At 39.4% G+C, this 24,986-nt stretch overlaps 1 protein-coding gene and 1 long non-coding RNA gene across 2 annotated transcripts in view; one reads left to right on the top strand and one right to left on the bottom strand.

Moving 5' to 3' along the window:
• Positions 1 to 24,986, bottom strand: part of SLC9A9 (solute carrier family 9 member A9) — a 176,530-nt gene that overhangs the window by 101,443 nt on the left and 50,101 nt on the right. The window contains exons 7-8 of the mRNA XM_064385801.1: positions 4,765 to 4,903; positions 3,822 to 3,927 (exon numbers count right to left, since the gene is read on the bottom strand). Of these exons, the coding sequence (XP_064241871.1) occupies positions 3,822 to 3,927; positions 4,765 to 4,903 (245 nt within the window). The remainder of the gene's footprint in view (positions 1 to 3,821; positions 3,928 to 4,764; positions 4,904 to 24,986) is intronic.
• The window catches only part of LOC135278914 (uncharacterized), a 63,314-nt gene that overhangs the window by 10,270 nt on the left and 28,058 nt on the right, over positions 1 to 24,986 (top strand). The gene's annotated exons all lie outside the window — the stretch shown is intronic.

Genomic DNA, 24,986 nt, shown 5'->3' with positions numbered 1-24,986 from the left:
AGTATGCATCAAATGAACACATACACACATACAAGTCAATCCCCATCCACATGCTTGAGTGTATTTCTGTAGGTAAATGAATCTCTTTTTATTTGAGTATCTGGTCACTTCAAACAGCTGTAGAGAGAGAAGGTCCAAGTGAGATGACCATTAAATGCCCATGTACATCATGGAACCTTTCTCAGACTGAGTGATCATTCAAAATTTAAAAAATGTTGTTAATTATAAAACAAGATAACAAGCAATAAATGCAAGATGTACTTTCTTAATTTATTTCAACAAGTGTTTAAGTTATTTATGATTTTTTTATAGCCTACTAGTAAATACTGTGTAATGAACTTAGCAAATGAAAACATCTCTATTAACACTGACCTTACTCTAGTATTCTGCTATTACAGCTTTGCTCAGCAGTCAGGAATGATATACTCCAGGGCAAATGAGAAAATGCACAAATTAGATTCTACTGTATAAGAATCAATTTATCATGCATGTGTCACAGCTTGATGATATAGCTATAAGATTAATAACCATAACATTAATTTATAATTTCCAGTTCCCAGTATAACAATAATTGTGTAGTCATCCCAGATTTTTCATTTTGATTTGCTGGTTCGATCACATCCATTTTTCAACCAGGGTCAGGCTCATATATTGTGTGTTATATATCATGGGATATCTTGAGGCAGAGGAATGAAATATTTTCTAAAATATTGACCTGTACTACTCTCCATTTAAATTTTATTTTAGAAATCTGCAAGCTAAACAAGTGAGCCCTACCATCTACTTTCCTGACTAAAAAAATAGTATAGCCCCTTATTTCTAAATTATGAAATACTTCAAAAAGCTCAGAATGATTGAAGGACTGCTGTGGAAAGCATTATAAGAATAAAATCATTTTGCAATTACATTACTTAATAGCTACAGGGAAGTACTAGTCTAGTGTTAATCCTTTGAAGTTCATTTAGAAGGAATGAACAGAGAAGACACAATGTCCAAGGAAAATGAAGATGTATATAGGCACGAATGTGTAATGGAAGCATTAGTTTTTGAAGCACGCTGACACGAGGAGTGTGGTGCACTGAGTGCAGTGGTGCAGCTGTGCCATTGCTGGGGTGAGACTCTGCAGTCTCACAGCTGCTGGTGAGGACAGGACAGGACTGTGAAACCAGAACCTGCACACACTGAGACAAAGGGCAAAGCAAGAATGCTGAGAAACACTGAAATTGGAGTATGGATTGAGAGCTGAGTGTGTCCTGAAGCACGACTGCCTTTTTGCTGGGCTCCCCCTGCCTCCTGCAGCAGGAGCTTGGTGTGCACCCACCTGTGTGGGCACTGCACACAGCTGCATGGTGCACACATTTCCTTAGCATGGGTGTGAGAAATCAGTGCTGAACCAAAGTCTGGTGAAAACGTCTTAATCAACAGAATTTCTGCTGCTGAACTTGGAGTTTAAAATAGTATTTTGAAAGGGGGAGTGTTAGAACTATTTCAGAGGAAACGGAAAGACAAAAGCAACACTGAAGCCAAAAGAAAGGCTCCATGATTTTTTTTCTGTAATAACAGCTTCTCACAAAGGCCTTTTACAGAAATTAAGTGACAAAGATTTAACTCATAAAAGTTTCAAGATTAAACTTTGCCTTCTCACAACAGTAATTAAACAATTTCCACAATGAAACTCAGAACCCATGAAAAAATGCTAGTGACAGACCTAAAAATGCTGGATACTTTTTATTGGAATATACATGTTGGTGCATTAATTATCTGTCCTCCATCAGTTCCTATTTTGATAAGAATTAGTTAAATTTCCCAACAATTTTCTATTTTTACCTTAAATTGAAACTTTACTTTGGTTCCACTCTCTTCCTCCTTCTCTGCCTCTGTCCATTTAAAATTCCTTACCATGGCTACCACTACCATCTGTGGTGTTCAATAATTAAGTCTTTTATTTCAGATATTTTATATATTATAGCAGAAAAGAGCAATGAAGCACTCTTCAGGGTAACTACCAGGAGAGACTCTGCTGTCCATCATCACGTTTGCAGCATGCAAAAAAGACATATGCCAGTTATTTTTGTCTGGACATACAGTCTGTTCCTATGCCTGAGAAATGGAAATTACCTTTGGTGCAGCACCTGAGGCTCTGAAAGATATGAGTGTTTCCTTTACAAATCTACTTTTTGTGCGTAATGTATAATCAATTGTTCAGTTGCTGAAACATAGCATCCTTGTGCTCTGTAAGAATGCATCTTAAAACAGTCCTTGGAAGTCACTGGATTAGGAAATCAGTAACTCCAGTAGCAGGAAAGTGATCAACAATCCTCCTCCTCTGCTTGCATTTTCTGCAGTATTCATGCCCCATTTTTGAGAGCTTGTTGAGTCTAACCCCAGGCAGCAGCTCAGACTCTGACAGCTGCTCACTCCCTCTCTCCCTCCTCCTTGGTGGGATGGGGGAGAGAATGGGACAAGGGTAAGAGTGAGAATCCTTCTTCCCCCAGCTTCTCTTGCTCTGGAATGGCTCAGCTGGGGTCAGCTGTCCTGGCACTCTCAGCCCCTTTGCTGGTGGGCTGAGGAGCAGAAAACCCCTTGGCTCTGTGTCAGTGCTTCTCAGTGATACCTGAAATATCCCTGAATTACCAGGGCTGTTTCCAGCACCATATTAACTACTGTGAAGAAAATTAATGCTACCCTTGCCCAAACCAGTACAGAGCTGTTAAGAGACAAAATGGACTTTCATTCCACCTGGTATCTGATTTTCTTGATGTAATAAAATACCACCATTTTGTTCAGTTCATGTACTTGGCCTGGAGAATTTGGCAGTAAACAGGATGCAAAGCTGTATAATTAGTAAGACAAAAATGCAGATATTAATACCCATTCAGAAATAGTTTGATTGTGTGGCTGATATTAAAAAAGTAACATGTTGGCTGCAGAGAACTCAGTAAAAATATAACTGTTGCCATCAAAAGGCTTTGAACAATTTTGCAAACAAACCAGCATGGGCTGCATTACCACTCCATTAAGCATTTTTCTTCTCCTGATTTTCCCTGACATTAATTAGAGCGCTGGATTTCAGAGGTGACAACCTTAAGAGCATTAAAACAATCAAGGTCATAGAAACTTTGTTCTTTTGAATCACACAATACAATAGATTGCTGTGGAGGCAAACTATATCCATTTAGAAATTTTGCCTAAACTTCTGTGTGCACTTTAATGGAGGCCCTGGTACATAATTGACTGTGATTGTACAATTCTTTTCCTGGCATTAATGAAAAAACAATCGGATCACACATCTTTCTCCCTGTCAGTGGGACCTGGCTGTGCCAAAATGTACCTGTTAGTGCACTGAACAAGATGACTATTTTTTTGTATGTATAAAGGTGGATACATACCACTGGCTCTGTTCTTGGTTTGCTATTGATAATTGGTCTCAATTATTGATAATTGAGAAAAACAAGAAGGGCCTGGGATATGGAGTGTGTGCAGAGGAGCACACAGGCTGGTAATCACAAGGCACTGCCTACCTCCTTCCTGGCACTTACTGTCTTTGGTCCCATAGCTGGCCAGAAAATAGGGGGATTAATAGGCATGGGATAATGCAGGGAAGAAAGACTGAGAGCTTGAGTCTGATCTGTTATGTCTTTGTCTGCAAGAACTATTCAATGTCATTACAGAATCGTTCTTAAAGATGAAACAATCTCCAATATAGCAACAGGCTTTGAGGAGCTTTATATATGATGTCATGCCTAAAATAAGCCATTCATTTAACCCACACTAGAGGCATATTATAAAATTGCTTTTATTTCATTAAATGCAATACTTACCTGTAAGCCCAGCGGCTTCTGCTGATAAGAAGGCACTCCAGGATAGGAGGAAAAACAGACCTGTCTCCAACATAGGAAACTCACACAGCTTTGTGAATTTTGTCAAGTGCTAAAAGATTACTAAGGAAAAACAAAAACCCAACTGGTCTGTAAGCTAAAATTACTCTGAATCTGAGAAAGGATGAAAGAAAGAAAACAAGCTCCCCCACCATACTCATCTACACATATAGAATTTGGGAAGAACAGCACAGCTTCTAACTTATCTCAAGGAGGAAAATCCAGAACAGATTTTAAAGTCAGATATTTTAAGTACTTTTGTGGAGTTTGAATTAATACCTAGTTGGTTGCATTTGATATCCTTTTTCCTAGAAAAAAGGAAAAGGAAGTAATTTTGTCCAGTTTTATAAAAAACTGGCATTTGTTTACTTTTGTGTGAATGCAAGAAAGATAAAAATCACTGATCTTTCTACAGTAGCATTTTATGAACTGCAAAACACAAGAAAAAATGCAGGGCAACAGAAAGACCTTTAATTTTCAGCTTAGTTAAACTGATGAGCTTGTTGGTCACACGGACACGTTGTAGTGTTTCCCTTGTATCTTTGTATAACTGCTGCTAGCCTGGAGTTCATAAATCAGTTGCTGTTCTTAATGAATACATGTTTGAGACTCAATATACTTCAAAACACTTTCCTTAAAATACAATTATTTGCAAATAGAATGATAAAGGCCAGAGTCCTGCCTAATGATAAATGTAAATAAAGAAATTTGTAGATTCTGACAAATGACATTTCCTGTCAATTCATGATTTATATGTTTCCTTACAAACACTTTGAGCCTGGAGAGAAAAGCTGCAGGCTCAAACTAAAGATGGTCACTCTCAGATATTGCATATTTTTTCCAATAGATATAGATTTGCTCCCTGAAAACAAACCATAAAGGATATTAAAGCTGTGACAACAGCATAAGAGGATCCCATGGCAAATGATCCAGCAAAGATCCCCAGAAAATTTCCCACTGACTGGAAGAATGCAGCAGCATCAAAAGCATTAGGATTCTCCTTAGGACTGTAAATGGATATTGAGCTGAAAAGAAAACAAAGGGGTGGGGGAGAGGGAGAGAAAAAGGAACAACAAATTCAATCACATTGTAACAATTTTTGAATCAATAATTGCAAATGAAAAGTTTTAGGCACTCAAAATGTAAAACAAGACTTCTCTGGGCTAATAGCAGATGAGAGCAAAGCAGATGGAGACTGGGGAGAACCAATTTGTTCTCAAGGTATCACACTGGAAATAGTCTACTGCCAGTCAGCAACACTTTTATACTAGAAGTGCCATAAACAATATTGTTTCCAGGCCAACAAAACATTAAAAGGTTGTAGGTGGATAAGAAAACTTCAGGGAAGATAGATAACTTTGAATTATTTATTGGCCATATGTCCTCAGAGCAGTTACATATTCGCAAATATCCTTGATAAAAAGTGCAGCTTTATGGCTGAGGCTCAAATGGGTGACACAAATCACAGCAGGTACCACACATGCAGCAGCAATTTTGCCACAAACCACCGAGCATTTTCCTTCTTGGTGTAACCCTTCATAACCAGGGCTGGAGCTGTGGCAAGAGCTCTGCAATAGGAAACTTGTGGACAGAATGAATGTTGTCCCACAGAAAGAAACTGCTGCCCTTGTCCAAGGTCATCTCCTGTTTCCCAGCCCTGAGTGCAACAACCACAAGTATTTTGGGATGGGAAAGGAATCCACCAAAGCAAAGGAGCTGTGCACTAAATAATTGTTTGAGTGTCTCAGAGTTATTTGCCAGCAGTCAGTTATTACCCAGAACAGCAGAAACTCCCTGTATGCATGTTCTTTTTCTTGTTGAGATGTTATATTGAACAGATACAAAATAGCTCTAAGCCTCACAAACTAATTAAGAAACATTTTACATCTTTGTGTTCTGTTGCTTTGAGTACTGTTTTGAGTACTTTTATGATCCTTGTCAAAGAAAATGTGCTGAGCTTGGCTTTGGATTCCAGAATGTGCCTTGGATTGCTGGAAGATGATTGGTATTTTAAGAACTGAAATTTTAGAATTTTTAAAAAGTTGTGAATATTTAAAGCTTTTGGATATTAAGAATGTGATCCTTGCAGTCTGATGTTTTTAATTTGGAAATAAGGCTTAGGGTTGAAGTTCTGCATAAAGGATTTTCTAAACAGATGCATTGAAATAACATGAAGATGTGACAACAGTTCTCATGCTTTCAGTCTGCAGAAATGGCACAAAGATTCTCAAGGCATATGGTGGAGCACCACAAAAATGAGGGGGGAGTGCTCATGTACTACAACAGAATTAACTAAGCACTAAAATCTGTGATCTCCAGTTATGCTGATTAGCACCACCAGCAAATCAGTGAGATGATTTCTAGTGGAAGGTGCTGTTGATAAAAGGACACAAAACACTGGCAGCAGAGGAACTGGTGATCAGCAACATGCTGCTATCTCAATTTTCTGTCCTTTTTCAGCTGTGGCTTTCTTAGACCAGGGGATGAGTTGTAATTCTTTGTTTCTCTTGTCTAGAAACTTGTAGGTGTGTCTTGAGAGCAAAGCAGCCCCTTGGTTCTTTGATGTTTGTCCCAGCCAAGTACAAAGACTGCAGCTGCTGCTCTGGTTTGCTTAGTGGATTAAAAATCAGGAAATGATCTTTTGTGCCACTGGTGCTCTGGCCTGCATTGAGCGGTGAATTTAGAGAGGTCCTAAAATCAAGGAAAATAGTTCTGTTAGAATGATGGGCTCTGACCATGATAGGCTTGCAAAGTTGGCTTTATTAAGACTGGTTAAGGTTACAGTTTGCTCTCCAATCTACTAACAGATTTCAGGGATGAAGAAAACTAGAAGAAAGCACCCTATTCTTAATGTAGTTATTTCAGGAACAAATATGAAGTGACTCACTCTCACTGAAAAGTTTTTCTATTCAGTGTGCCCCCCATGATACTTTAAAAGAACCATAACATAGCATATGCTCATTATACTACTGTGGTTTCTGGTCTAAATCTTTCCAGAACTCCTGTTTCCCTGCAGCTCAAAGAATATGTACTTCTATTTTTCATTTCACATTACTCTCTACTAGAGCTATTTATTTTTCTGGATATGTTTCTTTTTAGCACTAACTTTTAATCCTTTCAAGCATCCAAAATGCACAGAAATTTACCTGAGATTTTCTATATAAGATGTAATTTAACAGAACAGGATTTTATCCTGTTTATTCCACTACTTCCTGCCAAACCAATTATTTGACCTAAAAACACAATTGCAAAGTCTAATACTGGAGAGAACCATAATTAAAATGATAGTGCCTCTACTCTTCTTGCTTTTCCTTGGAGAGCAATTCAATAGGCCTGCTGCCATGACTTGCCCTCTCTGCTATCTGCTCTCTGTGCTCTCTGTACAAAGGGGATGATTTCAGTTCATTAATAAGCAGTGTGGGTTTGATACTAAATTTCAAACTGTTTTTAGGTTTTAGAGGCTTTATAAACGCTGAACGAGTTTAAGGGAAAAAAAAAGGGTTTATTTCTGTAAATTTGTATCAGAGGTGGATTAAGGGAGTCCTCAAAGTAAATGCAGCAGAAAAGTGTTTCAGAGACTGATAAATGAGCAGATTAATGGCAAAGGCCTGCTTTATCTGCCAGCCTGAATGAGAAAGAGTGCAGGGATAGGAATGAGAGATTTTTGTTGGCTCCTCACTGAATACTCAATATGTGTGTTTCACAGACACCTGGCCCAGTCCTTACTGTCTGTCTTGTGTGAGTTTGGTAGCCTCTGCCTCTCCTTCTGGTTGGAGTCAGGAATAACACTTCACCTCCTGGCTGGGTTCCTAAGGATTAGCCAGCACTTTCTGTATTAGACAGCCATTTAACAGATCTCTTTATTTCAAGTTTTTCTGTGTTTCCTTGAGCCAACAACATTGGACAGGCTCAAGTGCTTTCACAGCTTTCAAAAAAGGAAGCACAGGCAATATTTATTTATGCAATATATGGCAAGTTGGGGTGGTAGTTTTTCTTGCAGCAGATAGAAGGATTAACAGTTTGTGTCAGCTGTACCACGCTAAGCATTCCACTTCCCTCCTCTTATCTACTCAGATCACTTTAGGATGAAAGCTCAGCATGACAAACACTTTCATTTTACACACTTTATAGGGATCTAATACTAAAGGTCTGCATTAGAGAAGGGCTTTGCAATAGAAAGCATCCAGTCACATTTCCAGTTATATCTTAATTGATTACTTTTTACATCTTCAGTTATTCATAAGATCTCTTTCTTCCTGTGAGTTTTCCCAGCCTGGGAGTACAGCACAATGTATTTTCCTTGGAAAGAAAGAAATAAAACAGAAAACACTTAGCATTGCAGCAAAGATTTTCCATAATTCATGTAATTTTTTTTTCAGGAAAAATCTGTTGTTGAGGTTAAATCTTGTATCCTACTTTTGTTTCTGTCCAAACCTGATGTGCAAAGGGCTAATGTGGCAGCATCAAATAAATAGATGCTAATCAGCCTTAACTAGCAGAACAGCATAAAGATTCTTTGTTTTTATATAAGCCAAAGTGAAGCAACACCTGTATCAGATGAATTTTAGAAAAATGCATTATGCTGAAGAAAATACACTCAAGAATCAGAAGCAAAGTGTGTGCAAACAGCAGAATATTTCTAATAGAATTATGTGGAGTCAGTTATTAGAGATAACCAGCAAACAGACTGGTTTATTCCTGTCTTTGTCCTGTCTGTTTGACCAACATGAAAATAAACAGCTCTGGAGAGGAACATTTCTTTCCACTTGTAAGCCACAGGGCTTCCTTTAGCCAAGTGCCCTTCTTCCTCCTTGCCCTTCACCACGTGCCATGCAGTACTGCACAGAAGAGAATCGGGAACAGTGTGAGAAAAGAAAAAATACCTGAAAATACAGGAAGGTCAGATGTTCCCTAAAATACCTTCATTGAATAAACTGGGATCTCCCTCAGGTGATAAATAATTATAGAACTACATGGTGATTTCATCAGCTGCTAATTAAGAAAAATAAAACAGGCCAGAAAAAAAAAAAAGTATTCTAGAGTTCAAGGTTGTTTTTAAGAAGGAAAGAAGGTTATTTTTCCTGAAATTATAATTGTGTGGAAAAAGGTGGGTCACTACAGCATGTTAGAAAACTTGGATATTTCAGAGAAGTGGATGGAATCAAACAGTTTCTGTTCCCACACAACTTTTTGGCTATATAGTTTTCCTAAATGTGTTGGAAGGAAGCCAAAACATGAGAGCTGTAATTTACCCCCAATATGTGTTTGAACTAGAAGCCAGATGTGAAAGTCCATGCATGGCACCAGACACCCACACCTCCTCTTGGCAAGCTGGCTTAGGCTTTTTCACAAAAGATCTCCTCCCACAGGAGGAACAAGCAGAGGAACTATAAAGGTAAAAACAACTGGGGAGGTTTGGGATGTGATCGTGCCAAGCCAGTAAAAGCAACATGAAGCAGGGAAGGTTTGCAGGTGGTTAAGGCAAAGCAAAGACACACCAGAGCAGGAAGGCTTAAGGACTAGCAGAGGCAGCCAATTTCAACAGTTTTGAAACAAATATGCAGAGATCTTCTAGATAAAAATTTCAAACAGCAAACAAGTGCATTTTTTAGATGTGTTAAAACAGTGATCAGTACATTGAAAGAACACAGAGGAGTCTTTTGTACCTCTCTCTGTATAAACAAATCTGTCTCTGTGGAATTTACTCCTGACAATATTGGCAAATTTTTAGATATTTAAGGTTCCTGAAGAAGAGATTTTGCAGAAATATAGATATTAAGCTTTCTATTTATAGAGACCTTTATATAACAGCTAAAACAGAAAAGGAAGGGAAAAAAAAGAGGGACTGGTAGTTGGATTACTGCCCAAGTGGCCAGTGTTTGAAACTTCATTATGGATACCCAAAATTTTATTCTTCTTGGCAATACAGCAGATCATGCCTTTTATTCCACTTATAGCCTGGCTTCATCACTGCTAGTATTAGTACTCCTATTATTGTTTTTAATTCTAGAAAAAGGTCTAGCAGTTGTTTATAGAAACTATTTTCTATCTGGGCTTACATTCTGTTTCTTTTTCTCTGTGTCATGGCTTATTTTCTTCCTCTATTTTCTGACCTTACTTTGCTCCTTTGTAGGCTTTTCCAGAATTTCTAAAATACTAGAGGACATTTTATCTTGATTACTTTAAACCAAGCTAACACTTAACTGTTGTTGTACATGAGCTTTTATTGCTTTTACACTGGTAACTATTTTCAGTTCTCTTCTGTGTCCAAGCCTGAGCTGACACACAGCAGCAGCAGTTTGTCAGAGAAAACAACAAATAGTTTGTTCTGTTCCAGGTAGACTTTCCCTAATGCAGATCTTAGTTGTCATCTAGCCCCAAACATCAGGGACTGCAGAAAAACTGTCATCCTCTCTCCTTTTCTGTCTCCAAACCCATTATCCTTAGAAAGTCTGCTCTACCTCCTCTGGGAACCTTGGAAGTCATCTATCCTGGTGATCCCATTCTTGCCCTCAAATTCCACCACCTGGGCCACAAAAGGACCTGGTATCTCACCCAGCTGGATGGGGTTGAACTCAGCTTCCCTGGTGCCCAGGGACAACTGTGCCAGTCCCTGCTGCCAGAGGTGCTGGCCACCCTGCATCCTTCGGAGCCTGCTCAGAGCTTGCTCCCTGCAGGGCTGCAGTCACTCTGACTGTAGAAAGGAGATGTGAGATGATAGTTGTGACAAGGATTTAGGACCTAATGGGCCTGCAGGCAGAGCAATTTCAAGTCTAACATCATCTCTGATCTGGTGTGGAGCTTCTCTGCCCAGTGCACCTGAGAAATGATGTGCACTGTCATCTGTACAAGTATCTTAGCTTCTCATTACTTTGTTCTAACCTGGTTTTATCTTTGACAGAAAGAAATTCTGATGAGCAGCAACATGGGCTTAAAATCTGTGTAGAAGAAAATTAAGGCTTTAACAGTAAAATTTGTTCACATATCTCTGAGGCTTGGCGTAGGAATATTTCATTCTCAAATGATTGCTATTGCTTCTAAATGCCTAATTTTCATAAATCTATTTGGAAATATCACAGTCACAGTGACAACTCTTTCCTGTCCCATATCTTTGAGAGGAATGAAGCACATCAGCAGAAAACAGATGGCTGATAGTGGGCTGTCTGTGACAGCATGTGCTGCATTCTGCGTTATCTCTCTGACTGTTCTTACTTATGAGCTGATCATATCCAAAGGCACATAATTTACACATTTCTGTGCCTGCAAATATGATCCTTTCTCATTTGGCTATCAGAACTGTAATCCAACTCATTGCTTAATTTCCATTCTTTTTAAACCTTGAATGAAAAGGAAAGGCTTGTGTCTGTCCAGAGCAGCTCAGTCTACCCTCCCAGTCAGGGAGCTTTCAGTGGCTTCAGCAACTGGGAAGATGCACATAGTTAGTGCTAAGAAAGTAGAAACAAAGAACCAGACACCAAGGAAGAGATAAATATATTTATTGTACTAATACAAACAGCTGGACTTCCCTCTGCCTGGCATCTCTCTGTAATCACTTATGTTTATGCAAAATAGAACAAGGGAGAACAGTACTGTAAAAAATATGTTTTATTGTGCAACAAAAACATTACTGTAAATGTCACAACCCATCAACCCTCTGAGTTAACAAGAAATAATGAACAAGTTAAAATTCCTCAGTCAATATCTGGAAGGAAAAGTGAAAAAGTTCTCTATATTATTTGAACCAAATCTGCTGCATGATGCTAATTGTGCCATAAGGGGAGTTAGATGTGCTGTATATGTTAAGACTCTTGCTAATGTTGGTTCATGAGCCTGGGCAATCTTTTTCCTCCCTACCCCTGACACCTGATTTGGGAGCTATTGTCCACTCCCAGCTCTTGCACTACTAGATTGACATTCTTCTTCATTATCCATGTTTGTGTTATCTTTCAATTTTTTACTTGTGAGCCACTCATCTCCAAAGTTACTTAAAGAGCTGAAAAATATTTATCAGAAAGATTTACACAACCTTCCCTTTATGTGACAGTTCTTCCCATTAGTGCACGGTGATGAGACCCTGGAATAAGGATTTTCTGTGAAAATGATGTATCTCTCTTGAAATCCAAAACCAGAATTAATGTGCAATTGCAAGTGTTTGAGCATAAGCAAGAGTTTAATGTGCTCCTGGAGGCCTAATTCAATCCACACCTCAGTGGCAGAATGTGATACTATGGGACTTCATTTACTCAACAAGCAGTGTGCAAAGAATAAAACAGCAGAGCATGTTCACAAGACACTGACTGATGTGTCCATAAGGGGTAGGGAAGGTGATGACTGGAAGAATGGGTAGTCTTAATTAACCCCCCCACCATTTTCTACTAAAATTTTTGGGATGACTCAAGGATGAGGTAACAAAGCCTTCCAACTACCCCAGTCTTTCACAGTGACTTCGTTCCTGCAAACAAATTTTCCATTTTTCTATGTCAGTTGAACCCTACCTGCCTGTTGACAAAATGATGTGGGATGATGGTTCCTGCGCGGAGCAGAGTGTTAGAACTCTGCAGCAGATTACCAGGAAATCACTGTGATTTACTGTCATCCTGCTCCAGAGGAGAAACTGCCTCAAATTACCCTTACAGTGATGAGTATCTGAAGTAACTCCACTGATTCAGTGCAGTTGCTATGGATGTGCACTGGTCTTACAAAAAAAGCAGGATATGACCCAAACTCTTTAAGGAAGGTTTTAAGCAGCTTGGTTAGTCATGAAAAATCCTTTGTTCTTATGGACAACTAGCAGAGATTGAGTGGAAATAATTTCCACTAAATCTTTATTAAATAGTAATTTTCTTCTAATCACATAGCCCATGATTTTGTTCAGGAGCAGCTGAAGACTAAAACAACAGAAAAGGATGTATAGTTTATGCCAGACAGTATTCCCTTCATTTAGGCTTTGACTCATCCTCATAACACTGCAGGAGAACCCACTAGACCTGTGAGCACTGTGAGATACCCAGGGATGAATAGCAGCATTTCCTTTGTAGTAACAGCTGCTTCTTATCCTTCACAAATGCATAGTCCTACTCACCTCACCCTCCTCCAGGCTTTAAACCAACTTGTCCCTGAGATTTAGCTGGTTAAACAGTACTACAATACTCTGTAATCTTCTCTGAAATCCCCTTGAATGAATGTGGACAGAGGAGTGAGGGGTAAGAGCACATTGCTTAGCTGATCAATGGAAGAACATATACAGCAGGCTCTTGTTTAATGTTCAAATGTCTTTTTTCTTCTGTAACCTCTCCTTATGAAAATCTGATGTGTTCAAGAGTGGTGCACCCCGTGTCTTTTCAGAGAGAACATTGCAGATTCCTGTCTGTGCCCAGCTCAATACTGCCAGAGGCAGGGAGAGGCTCTGAGTGCCCAGTCCCGCTCACCTCGAGGAAAGCAGGCTGTGCTCTGCTGCTCCTCTCCCCTTGTCAGTGGCACAGGGAAGGACCCCATTCTCACCACTGCTCTGCCAGGCCTCAGCTGTCCCACGTCACTGCTTGAAGTGTAACAGGGCTGTAAAGCTTTCCTAGGAGTGTTGAAGAGGAGGGACAGAATTGGGAGCATGCTGCTGGGAATATGCCACAAAGAATTCAAAGGTTAAGTGAGAAAGCAAGAGAAAGAAAACTATCTTTGTGATTTCTGCCAGATGTCAGTTTTATATTCTACCAGATCTCATTATAAAAATATAATGTACTAATTACATGCTTTCATAGATTTTTCTCAGGCATGAGGTGTAATTTTGTTTTTTCTTTTGTTTTTCCTGTTACCTCCCTGAAATAAATGGTCTGTGACCCAGAAGTAATCTAATGAAGTCAGACTATATAATAATCTATGTTTGCAACAAACCTAGAGCTTAGTAAGTATAGGTACTCTTCGTCTTTTAAGAGATTTTTGTGCTACTGTTTGTGTTTAAATTACTACATCCTAGACACAGCTAAGTGTGCTGCTAGAGGATGCAGGTAGTCTCTGGAGCAGCTGGACAATCCACTGCCAGTACTATAGGGATTTTGGCCATAGGATTTGGCTGTGCCAAATTTCTTCAATTTGGCTGTGCCAAACTTCTGGCCTATCAACAGCCTTGAGCTTTTTCACTTGCAGAATTTTTTCTGTCAGAGATTAAGAAAGAAGCTCCTGGTCTCCTGCCTTCACTGAACTTCAGCCTCTTTAGGAACTTCTGAACAGAGCAGGACACTGGGCAGCCTGATGCTGAATGTAATTGATAAAGATAAGGTACACAGCATCCCACAAAAATTATAGTGGAAGGAGAAGGAAAGTATGTTTAAAGTTTTTTCTATTTCAGTGTTCTCCCTCACTCTGCATAAGACTCTCTAATGTGTAACAAATAGGAAGAAATGTGGTCTTTGGTATGTGGTATATCATCCTTGTATAGCCAGTGCATGCAAAACAGATTCTTTCATAGTCAGAAGGGGGTTAAATGAGAAAAATCTACAGTTCATGTAGCTTTTTAATATCTGGAGTACAATTTGTCTATCACCTACCCAGATTCTTAGAGCGATTAAACAAAAATAATTAATTCTCCAAGAAATATTGTCAATAGATGCAAACAAAATGGCCCACGTGATTTCTAATGTGCCCAGACCATACATTAGATGTCCCCACCCCAGTCCTGACTTGGAACAACCTAAACTTGAGGTTGTGCCTAACATCCCTCTTTAGCCCCATTTTCCTCAGGAAAACAGTTCCCTTCTCTCAGGTGACAGTGCAAGGGATGTGAAGGGCAGGACAGCTCACCTGGAACTGTTCTGTGCCAGCACTGCAAGCTGCCTGTGGAGTTTTCCTTTGCATTCATCATTAGCACTCCTCAAGGATGGCTCACATCATTTTTTCCCCCAGTGGAGACACACCCTGTGCTCTCAGTTGTCACTTTCTGTGCTGCAGTTAGAGCACAGCTGCTGTGGGAATGGGATTTTCAGAGCTCCATAGCCCTATCGATTTTTCCATGTGCCCACCAAACAGCTGATAGTTTTTGCCTCTTGCTAATCTGGATTTGAGATGAGCCAGTAATCTAAAGAAGAAAATCTTTTTAATCTCCTGAGCTGTTCAATCCCGCCTACATTTCATTATTGAAAATATTTTCTATATTTTTCCTTTAAAAATTGGAATAGCTAGGGAAAAATGACTCAGGCATTGTCTGAATGAAATGCTATCCTGCGTGATAACAAAGCTCTTCTCACAAATATTAGTTCCACTTCTATTGCTTTATAATAAATGGCTGCAGCTGTTGCCATGGCAATTTTAATTTTAAAAAATGTATCCAACTGAAGACAAGAAATGCAGCTGTTGTTATGAGAAAGTCTAAAATAAATCCAGATGTGAATTGTATGATCTAGTGTTGGCAGCAATAACATCAGAAACAAAATATGTTGCATGTTTTGTTTTCTTAATATACTGGAGCTGGGGATGGGGATTTAGGGATATTCTGAATTGTAAGTCTCTGTTCCTGATTCAAATATAGCAAATAAACAGAATGAAATTTCACCTTAGGGAAAGGCACTTCACTTGCTAGGAAAGCTGGTCAGCCTTGAATAGAGAGTGGCAGTAATATTCCTGTAGGAGAAAGGTGGGCCTCCAGCTCTCCTCTACCTTTCTGCTAATATGCTAACATTTCATTTTTACAACTTATAAAAAGATAAATTCCAGCCATGGTAGAAATCTTAGAATTGCAATATTACCTATTGTTTACTACCTTATCACTCTATAGCCTGAAGTTCTTTAACCTGTTAGACCTTTAATGTTAGAACATTAAAACAAAATTACTGGACAGTGCTCTCCAAAGAAAGCATAATCCAACAAGTCCCAGTACATGTACTAACAGTGATCCACTGGAAAAACCCACTGTGCTGGGAAGGTAAATAGTCCATGCAAGTCTCTTTTGGGAAAAAATATTTAAAGATAGGATTTCTGAGAAGAGCAGTAGCCCACGAGCAGAGAGGTGTTGAGGGCAGCCTGTGCAGCGTGACAGGGACCCGGGCAGGGCGGCAGATGGGCTGAGAGGTGGCTTTGAATCCGTCTTGTACCTTTTCTCCTTGCCTTGGAATGGCAAAGGCTGCTCTGCCTGTAGCGCTTTGAAACTGTAGCTGGCTCTCCACAGCCTGGGAGGTTCATCTCAGCAGCTTGGGGCTGCTGAGAGCAGAGGTGGGGCTGCTGAACCTTGTGGGAATTGGTTTGCTCAAGCGTGAAGTCAGTGCTGATTACAGCACCTGCCAATAGCTCTTGGCAATCTGGAGATTACTGAACTTCACTCATGGTAAAATTAAACAAAGAGGGAATCACCACTTAGGCAGAGAAGTTGATGTGGATAGAATTTCAGTCCCAAATTCTAAGGCAATCAAAATAGCAAAACCTTGTTTTTATCCTTAAGGATTTCAGCAAGAAGAGAAAACAAGAGAACACACACAAATGTGCACTCAAATACTCATTCTGTTTCTCTGACTTCCATCTTTAGGGATATTTTACTCAAAATAATTGGAAGTCTGTATTTCTTTATCCTTTGTACAGGAATTTTGAATGATAAGTCACCTGTAAGCCTTGATACTTAAACAGGCTACTTGAAGGAAATGTAAAAGTTAATGGGAATCTTGAAAATAATCTGGATAATAAAATCCTACCCATCCCAATTTCCTAAATATAAATCACTTGATCAAAGTGACCTAATACCAAACATACTGGATGAGAGGTTTTTCTTTGATAAGAATGAATTATTTGTAAGTACACATGCTAAGGCTTTTGGATGCACAGCTGCCAGCTGATCGTGAATTATTCCTCAGTGCTAAGACTGAAAGACTTAAGGAACATCTTCCTTTGTTAAAATTAAGGTATATGCTATTGGCCTATCCAATGCACTGTGAAAAACCTCACAGAAATGACAGGCAGGCAAACAGATAATTTTTTTTTTTTCTGGCTTTGTAAAGACTCCATTGATTTACGGATAAACATGTAGTATAACACATTAATTTCCACCACTTAGTTTAAAAATAAATACTTTCCCTAGACAGGAAGTTCTATGAGGCTTAAACACAGCTATTAATAAGAGGAAAATTATTCTGCCTAGCTTCATTACCCTCATAATTACTAGAACATAGGAGTCTTGCCTCAGAAACTTTTGCATTCACTTCACTCTAACAATGCTCACTGAAAGCACTCTCCAAGGTATGGACTAAGTCCTGCTAATGCTGGAAATAAAATGTAAAACTGTGAACATCCTGTAATGAGAGTTTAGAAATACCTTTCACTTTACTCTCTAAGAATAAAAACACTGTAATAAAGAAGATGTACACTGTTAAATGGTTCAGGACGGTGATATATTTCTTCAGGAATATTTTCATCTAGCTGTAACCTTCTCCCAGTGTGTCTGAGGCAGGAACAGCAGCCTGCTAGGCACTCCATTATTCTCATTTCTCTCACTAACACTTCTGGCTGTGCTTGCTACAGATCAGTAGAACAATGTGGAAAGAAAAACAGTTTGATTTATTTTAAGGGAAAATAAAGTAAACTTTCAGTGGGTGGGGATACAAAACTAAAACGCTTTAAAGTCTAAGAACTATATGACTTTTGTGAGATTTTGCAATGGAGAAATTACTAAGGGAATAATGTGATTATCGGTTTATTCAATTGTTGGGATACTACTTTGTTCAAAGTTTTAATCATATTTAAACCTTCCTTTTCAAAATCCAAATTCTAGCATCACTATGTCTCCCCAAAAATGTGCTGAAATTTTATTAGAAATCCAAATAACATGCACATATGCACATTATATTCAGAATATGTATATCATTATAATTAGCAGTTAGTTAGGGAACATCAGCATTCTAAATGCATTAAGAGCAAACTGATAAAAAGAGTGGATGTCTTTCCTTGGTACACGGGTCTTCACAGGGAATGTCCATAAGTCCCATTGCCCTGAACACAGTAGAAATCAACCAGCTCTGTCACACTGAGCTCTCTCAGGGCCACTTGCACAATGGCTGCCCTGAGTGTTTTCTGTCTCTGTCACAGCTTGTGACTTTGCCAAAATGTCACTATTGAGAATACATTGCCACGTTGTATTTGGAAATTCCATGAAGATTTTTTTTCTCTCTCGTTCTTCCCCCCCTCTTTAAATTGGCGTTCTGCAGAGCCATTATACAGAGACTACCTCTGTGCTTATCTTGGACAGAAACCTTACAACCACATAATTACAAAGCTTTCTTACTGTACCACTTTGAAATTCAGACTTGCCATTTCCGAGGGGAGGAAAGAGGAAATTATCCATCTGTTTCCTACATCTTTCACCCTTGTGAAAATGTGACAAAATTATGCAAATTTTTAAAGGCTTCCAAAATGTTTAGTTGACAAATCTCAGTGGAAATCTGATAAACTTCATCAACTAAAAATCTTCCAAGATCTCATTTTTTAGGGCACGTATCATCTAAAACTTAAATGTGTGGCTTTTTCCTCTGCAATTGCTGATGCCCAGACTCAGCCAGCTGCTGTCCCCAGTGCTGTGACTGTCACATCACCCCTCTTGTCCTCATTACCTCCTCTGTTTGTCACAACATAATAAGAAGGATAGAGAAGAGGTGCTTGCACCAGGAATGAAGTCAGGGTCTCTCGACTTTAGGGTATGAAGGAGGTTGGAGCTTACAGTCCTAGATTATCTCTAGATAATCTATCTCTATCTACCTCTATCTCAGGTGGGTGACCTAGGGACTGGTGAGTGCCACAGCAGTGGTGGAGCTGGTCACGCAGTTCAGGGCAGCGGGCAGAGTGAGATGGAGATGGTGACCATTGTCTTGTGCAAAGGCAAGGGAGAGAAAGACTGAGGCCAATACAAAAGCAAGTGGAAACAAGGAGAGAGTGGAGTTTTGTTACCATTGGAATAGATCCCAAGAATAGAAATTTGCTGAGTCCCATCATTTAAGTAGCTGTGAAGTGCAGTAGCTAGAGGTTTGCAGTCACTCCTGCTGTGCCTGGCACTGAAGGAAGGCAGCTGATGCTGCTGTTATCAATTATTCTCTTTGCTCAAGTGACAGAAGTATATCCTGAAACCATTAAAGTTTCTACTCCAAAAAGGTGAAACATGCACACTGAAATGATGTCTTGGGTATGGAGAGCTGGGGGTTTCTGTGTATGGAAAAAATAAACTTAAAAATTACATTTAATGAAAATGTTTACAAAAGGTACCTCTAAATTCTTCCTTTGTAAGATATGAAAATTTTTGGGCATTATGTAACTAGTGAGTGTTTGATAACGTTTGCATTATTTTGATGTGCACATATGCACACGCAAAAGAATTTCATGAAGAGTTGTGTCAGTTCTAAGAGTCTCAGTAGCTTTAGGATTTGAGCCTTAAAAGATCAAGGCTTGCAGGAGGAAGCAGTTTGCCTGATATTTTTGGTAAAAAATATATAAATGTTTAGAACAGGTTAGAATGAAGAAATTCAAACTGAACTGTAGCACAGAGGTGCTGGAGTGGCTCACAGAGGGATCACAAGAGACATCAGTCTTTCCTAGTGTTCCTGGGTAGCCACTGGGAATAGTCCATTCTCCCACAATAGCAATGGGTTCTTTGTTCCTGTAATCATAACCTGACCTCCAAGGAACAGCAGCATTTTTATGGAGTATCCTGTAGTGACAAACTCTCTGTCTCTCGGAGACAGCTGTGCTCTCCAGTACTGTATTTTCTGGGAAGGATTTGGGCAGTGAATGGGAATTGGTGGCTACCTTGCAAATGAAATGGCAGAAAGGACTCCCTCACCTTTCTGAGATACACTTTCCTCTATCTTCTCTGCCACGAGACATGATATGTATGTTAATTTATGGCAAGAGCCAGATAGACTCTTACATACAGTATTTCATCCAGAGGATGAGATCAACTTTCTTTTGGAACACTTCAAGGGAAATAATACCAATACTATCATTTTAATATAAAAGGGAGTTGTCTCTGTAAGTAGAATTAGACTCTGTATGTAATTATCTTCCTCTCAGGAAAAATATGTCTTATTCACTAGAAAAAAGTTATTTGGACAAGAAAAAGCATCTGAAGAGCTCAAAAACCAGGCTGACTTGTACCACGATGTACTTCAGTTCTGAAGAGTTCCCAATAGAAATCTTTGAAATGAAGAAGCTTTGATGCCAGTTTGGTAATTTTCAGGGAAAGTGTAGCTAAATAATTACCTCTTAGTTGTGATTTGCAAGGACTGCAAGCAGTGCTCTTAATTCTGAACTTAAAACTTATCTCTCTGTTTGTGTATAAGTGGACTGAGATACCTGCAGCTACTCTGGTTTGATTGGGTCTGACAAGTACAGACATTCCCAGCTGATTTGAGCTAAGCTCTGTCTTCATACATCCCTCAGGGCAATCTCCACAACGCTGCTCACTGAAATCTACTCTAGCTTAGCAGTCTGCAACTGAGGGCTGCCTGTTCAAATAAATTGCATAGACAAACCAGTGCCAATTAGAGAACTGTGGAGGGCTGGCCCTGGCTGGTGACAGGTGCCTACCCAGCCACTCCATCACTCCCTCCTCTGCAGGATGGGGTGGGGGCAAGAAAATAAGATGGAAAAAGCTCAGGAGTGAAGATAAAGGCAGATTAATGAAGCAAAACCGTGTGCGAAAGCAAAGGAAAACAAAAGTTTTATTCTCTGCTTCCCATTGGTGGGTGATGCCCAGCCACGTACGTGGAACATGAATGCAGTAACATTTATCTGCTCCTTCCTTTCCTCCTTTCTCTTAGCTTTTATTGCTGAGCACATCACACGGTACAAAATAACATTTTGGTCAGTTTGGGTCAGCTGTCCTGCCTGTGTCCTCTCCCAAGTCTTTGTCCACCTCCTGCCACTGGGATGCCGCAGAGACAGGGCTGCTGCTGGGCCAGCACTGCCCAGCTGCACCAAAACACCCCTGGGTTATCAGCAGTGCAAAGCACAGCTCTGTGAGGGCTGCTGGGGGAAATGAACCCCAGCTCACACACACCCAGCAGCACAGAGAGTAAGATCTTTAGCATATATTAACTAGATCCTAAGTAAAATTTAATATGGCACTAATATTGGAAAAAGGGATATAAAATACTGAAATGTGAAAGAAATTGAGGAGAGAGAACTACTTCCTGAAAATGTTCTCTTCAGAGTGCTCATTTTCATACTGAAATTTTGGCTTTAAGAAGCATTTCAGAAATTCAACAGCATTTTTTCCTTTAAGTATAACACTGGTCTGTACAGTAAAGCTCATGGAGGAGAAAGAAAAGGAAGTTTTGTTAAGCAAACATACAAACATTTTATGTGGGATTTCCTCTATTCTGGGAGAGAAGCTTTTTTAAAGTTCCTGCTAATAGCAAGTTTGGTTAGCTTCCCAGTGCTCACATCTCCCGTTCCAGATGGTCAGTGACGTGAAACTCTAATTATCATCAACAAAATAAGCTGGGACTAAACCCTTCCTCAAAGGTAAAAAGAGCAGATGGACAACCAAAATTTCATTATTAGAGAAATAATAGAGAAAGAGGACTCATCATCTACTTTTCAAAATCACCCACTAATATGATGCACAATTAACTCCTTGCTCTATTAATATAAAAATTACTCTGTTATTTGACTGTTTGAATGGCTGCTTGTTATATAAACCTTTCCAACAACATTTGGAATAGCAGCCAAATCCATCTTGTCTAAGGGGAACCCGTAAGTGAAATGATTGGGCTGAGCTTCCATCCAGCATTTCATTTGCTTTCAGGTTTTCAGGGGATTCTATTTTATTCTCCTCCACAGTGTTACAGACATCCCTCCTCAGGAATCTTTGTGGGAATAAAATCACAAATAGCATTTATCTGGAATGAGGCAAGACCTGTATCCAGAGATCCAGTTAGTCATTGGTCCAGAATTGTGGCTCACAGACACTGAAATCCTCAAATATTTGTGAAGGATTCAAAGTCATGCAGGTCAGTACCATGGAGCAGCTCTCCCTGTGCCTGTTGGGCTCCAGTGCTGGTCTCGCTTTGAGCTGGGATTTCTGGGTCAGGCTTTGCAAAGGCAGCCCCTCATCCAAAGCTGCCACTGCCCAAACCGAGCTCATATGTGCCTCAGTCCCCCCAGGGCTGCCCCACCAGTCCATATAAAGACAGCTACAAAGAAAGGGTCTGTGAGCAACCCCTTGTATTTCTGGCAGAATCTCATTAATTTTCTGAGTTCAGATTCACTGTCTGATTGCAGCATATCGCTCTTTAGAACTGGCTGTCCTAATTCCTATTCTGTTGCCAGTTTCCTACAGTTCAGCAGCTGATTTTGATGTACTACTTAAGGATTTCAACATAGGTATTCATAACAAAACAATGTAAAACTGCAAAATTGCATCAGAGAAAGATAATCAGGTTTTCCTCTGCATCCCTATGAGTAAACAAGCTTTTCTTCCCTCTAAAGAGTTCTAGCTACAGGTTTATGTATCACTGTCATGATCTGTAGTTACACAATGAGCCTTATCTTTGTTTCTTCCTTCTTTTTCCTAGCCATGCCTTTACAATGTCCATTTGTTGCTTTCACCAGCTCATTTTCTTACATCTTCATTTCACCACCTCTTCTCACCTAAGAAATCTATTTTCTTTAAACAGGAAAATGTTGCATGTGTTGATACTTTTTACCTGTCACCTGTTTGATGGCACAGGTGCTTTTATTTCCCTCTTTCCCTCCTGGAAAGGTTCTGTGCACACTTTGTACATTAGTTGGCAAGGAGTGAGGCTTTTATCCTTTTGAAAAAGAATTCCTAGGCTGAACAGTTCTATGTGTAGGTACACTAAAGCTATTAGCTGTGTGTACATAAGGACCCACTTGTGGATAGAAGGTTTTTTACACTATTTCTATCTACTGATATGTCTAGGATGTGTGAATAACATCTTAGCACTCAGATACATGTCAAGAATAAATAGAACTTAAATTAGTTTCGTTTTCACTCCAGTGGCTGAGATAGTATTGTAAAAGACACTAAGGAATTGCAAGAATACAGGGTTTAAAAAGTGGCTAAAAATATAAGGGCTATAGAGAAACCAGCATCCTTTTTCTTTTCTTATGTGATGACTCAATACTATTTGCCATTTGCTAATAGTGCCTAACAAATCTCAGCATGGGGAAGGGGATTCAGGCTGACAGAATTCCCTGTGCTCTTAGACTGAACAAACTCCTACTTACCTACAGGTGGGGAGGAAGCTGAAACAAAGGATTAGCTAAGAGAAAAGGCTTTGTTTCTTCATTGATACACATGAAACAAAAGATTTTGACACAGTACATATGGAAACCCACAATGCTGCTTTTAAAGTCCACTTTCTGAATATAACTGCAGTTTGTGGGAAAAATGATGTGAGAACATTCAGATGTCTTTCCTCTGTAAAATTTGTTATTCAATGTGCTCAGGGATCAAAGTGTGGCAAAAACTATACAGCATAATGCTTCAAAAATGGAAGGGCAAAGGATCCAACTTAGAGACAGTCCATGACAAAAGGAAAAAAGAAAAATGTAATCATAAAGGGAGCTTCAAATCTACTGAGATATGCATCAAGCAGACACCCATCATAACTTTCAAAGACAATATTATTCCTGGAACTCCCAGCTCCCATCTTAATTATTCAGCAGCATGGTTACAATATCTGTTCTTGTCCTTTGCAGGACAGCTGATTTTAATATATACTACTCAAGGAACAACAATCAGAAATTGTGAAAAGTAGGGAAGTAACGCTTGCTGATAAGGGACAGTTACATCACTGGGACAATGACCACATGAAATACAGACTGAATTCTTGTGACTGCATTTAATGTTTGTCCAATGTCTGTTTCTCAGTCTCTGATTACATTTTTCTCCTGTGCATGCTACATTCAAGTTCAGTGACATAATAACCCACTGAAATAATAACAATACCAGGTAAACAAGTACCTAGAACCAGAAAGGTTTAAAGAGTCTTATTAATTTTATATTTGAGGTCCATTATATCACAAGAGTTTCCTACATTTTGAAAAGATCTAAACTGTACTCAAATTAGTAATTCGATGGCTGTGCCTATCAGTAAGAATCACCAGTGTGTCAGAAGGAATTCTCTTGTCTGCCTAAGATAATTATAGGAATCACTATCTGAGAAAAGACAACCTTAGAGGGTGCTCAACACAAACTGAGCTGAACTCTGGCTTCTGAGTTATTTCCCCTGGAAATTGATACTGTTTTTCAATAAATTTGTTACCCTTTCAATAAATCAGGTACCTTTGCCATGTTATTTTAGAAAGCCCTATACAAGCTTTTGCCAAGAAAGAAGGGTTTGAGCATCACCTTAACTTGCATAAGGTATGTCTAGACTAGAATGAAAGTATTTTTTGAATGAAGAAGATGTACAATGTTTGAGTGGGTATATGTTCATCCTGGAAATATTTAAGAGGAACCATGAAACTACTTTTATCAGGATTTTCCTCAGTCAGTATTCTGGAAAACAAAGTGTGTAGGAAGTATTTGTGGCATAATTAGTCATATGGGTTTTTCTGGCTAAAAGCAAACATGTTTAGTAATCTAATACATACTGTATTGTAAGGGTCTGCTATCATTTTTCTTAAATACTTGGAATTCTTGATGTTTATTTTCTGTGAGAATTCTCACAATTTTTTTATTAAAAGGAGAATTTTATCCTAATAACAAAAAGTTGTAAAAAACTCTGGAAGTAATTTCAGTATGAGGAAATCCTCGTTGCATCTCCCATGCCCTTGTTTAGAGAGGCCCTTGTGTGTGTGAGCTCTCCCAGATGCACAGCAGCCTGTCAGCCTTCCTGCAGCCTCCGCTGTCAGTTTGAGTCACAGTGATCCCTCCTGCATGGATTATCCCAGAATAGCACACTCTAAATGAAGTCTTGCAGTGACCACAAACACCCAGGTGTGTGGTGGGGCAGGGTGGCCAGAGGAGAGCTGATTCACTGGCCCAGAGAACTTGGTTCCCTGCTTGGTGTTTTCACTGTGTGCACACACTCTTGCAGCAACACAGCTCGTGGGACTTGCTACTAAATCCCTAGAAAAATGCAGGGGTGGCTGGTCCTGCTGCTGTCCTTCTTAAAC

This window comes from Passer domesticus, chromosome 11, assembly GCF_036417665.1.
Source record: "Passer domesticus isolate bPasDom1 chromosome 11, bPasDom1.hap1, whole genome shotgun sequence".
Taxonomy (NCBI): Eukaryota; Metazoa; Chordata; class Aves; order Passeriformes; family Passeridae; genus Passer; species Passer domesticus.
Note: the sequence above shows the minus strand (reverse complement) of the source record. Positions and strands in the feature narration are given on the sequence as shown.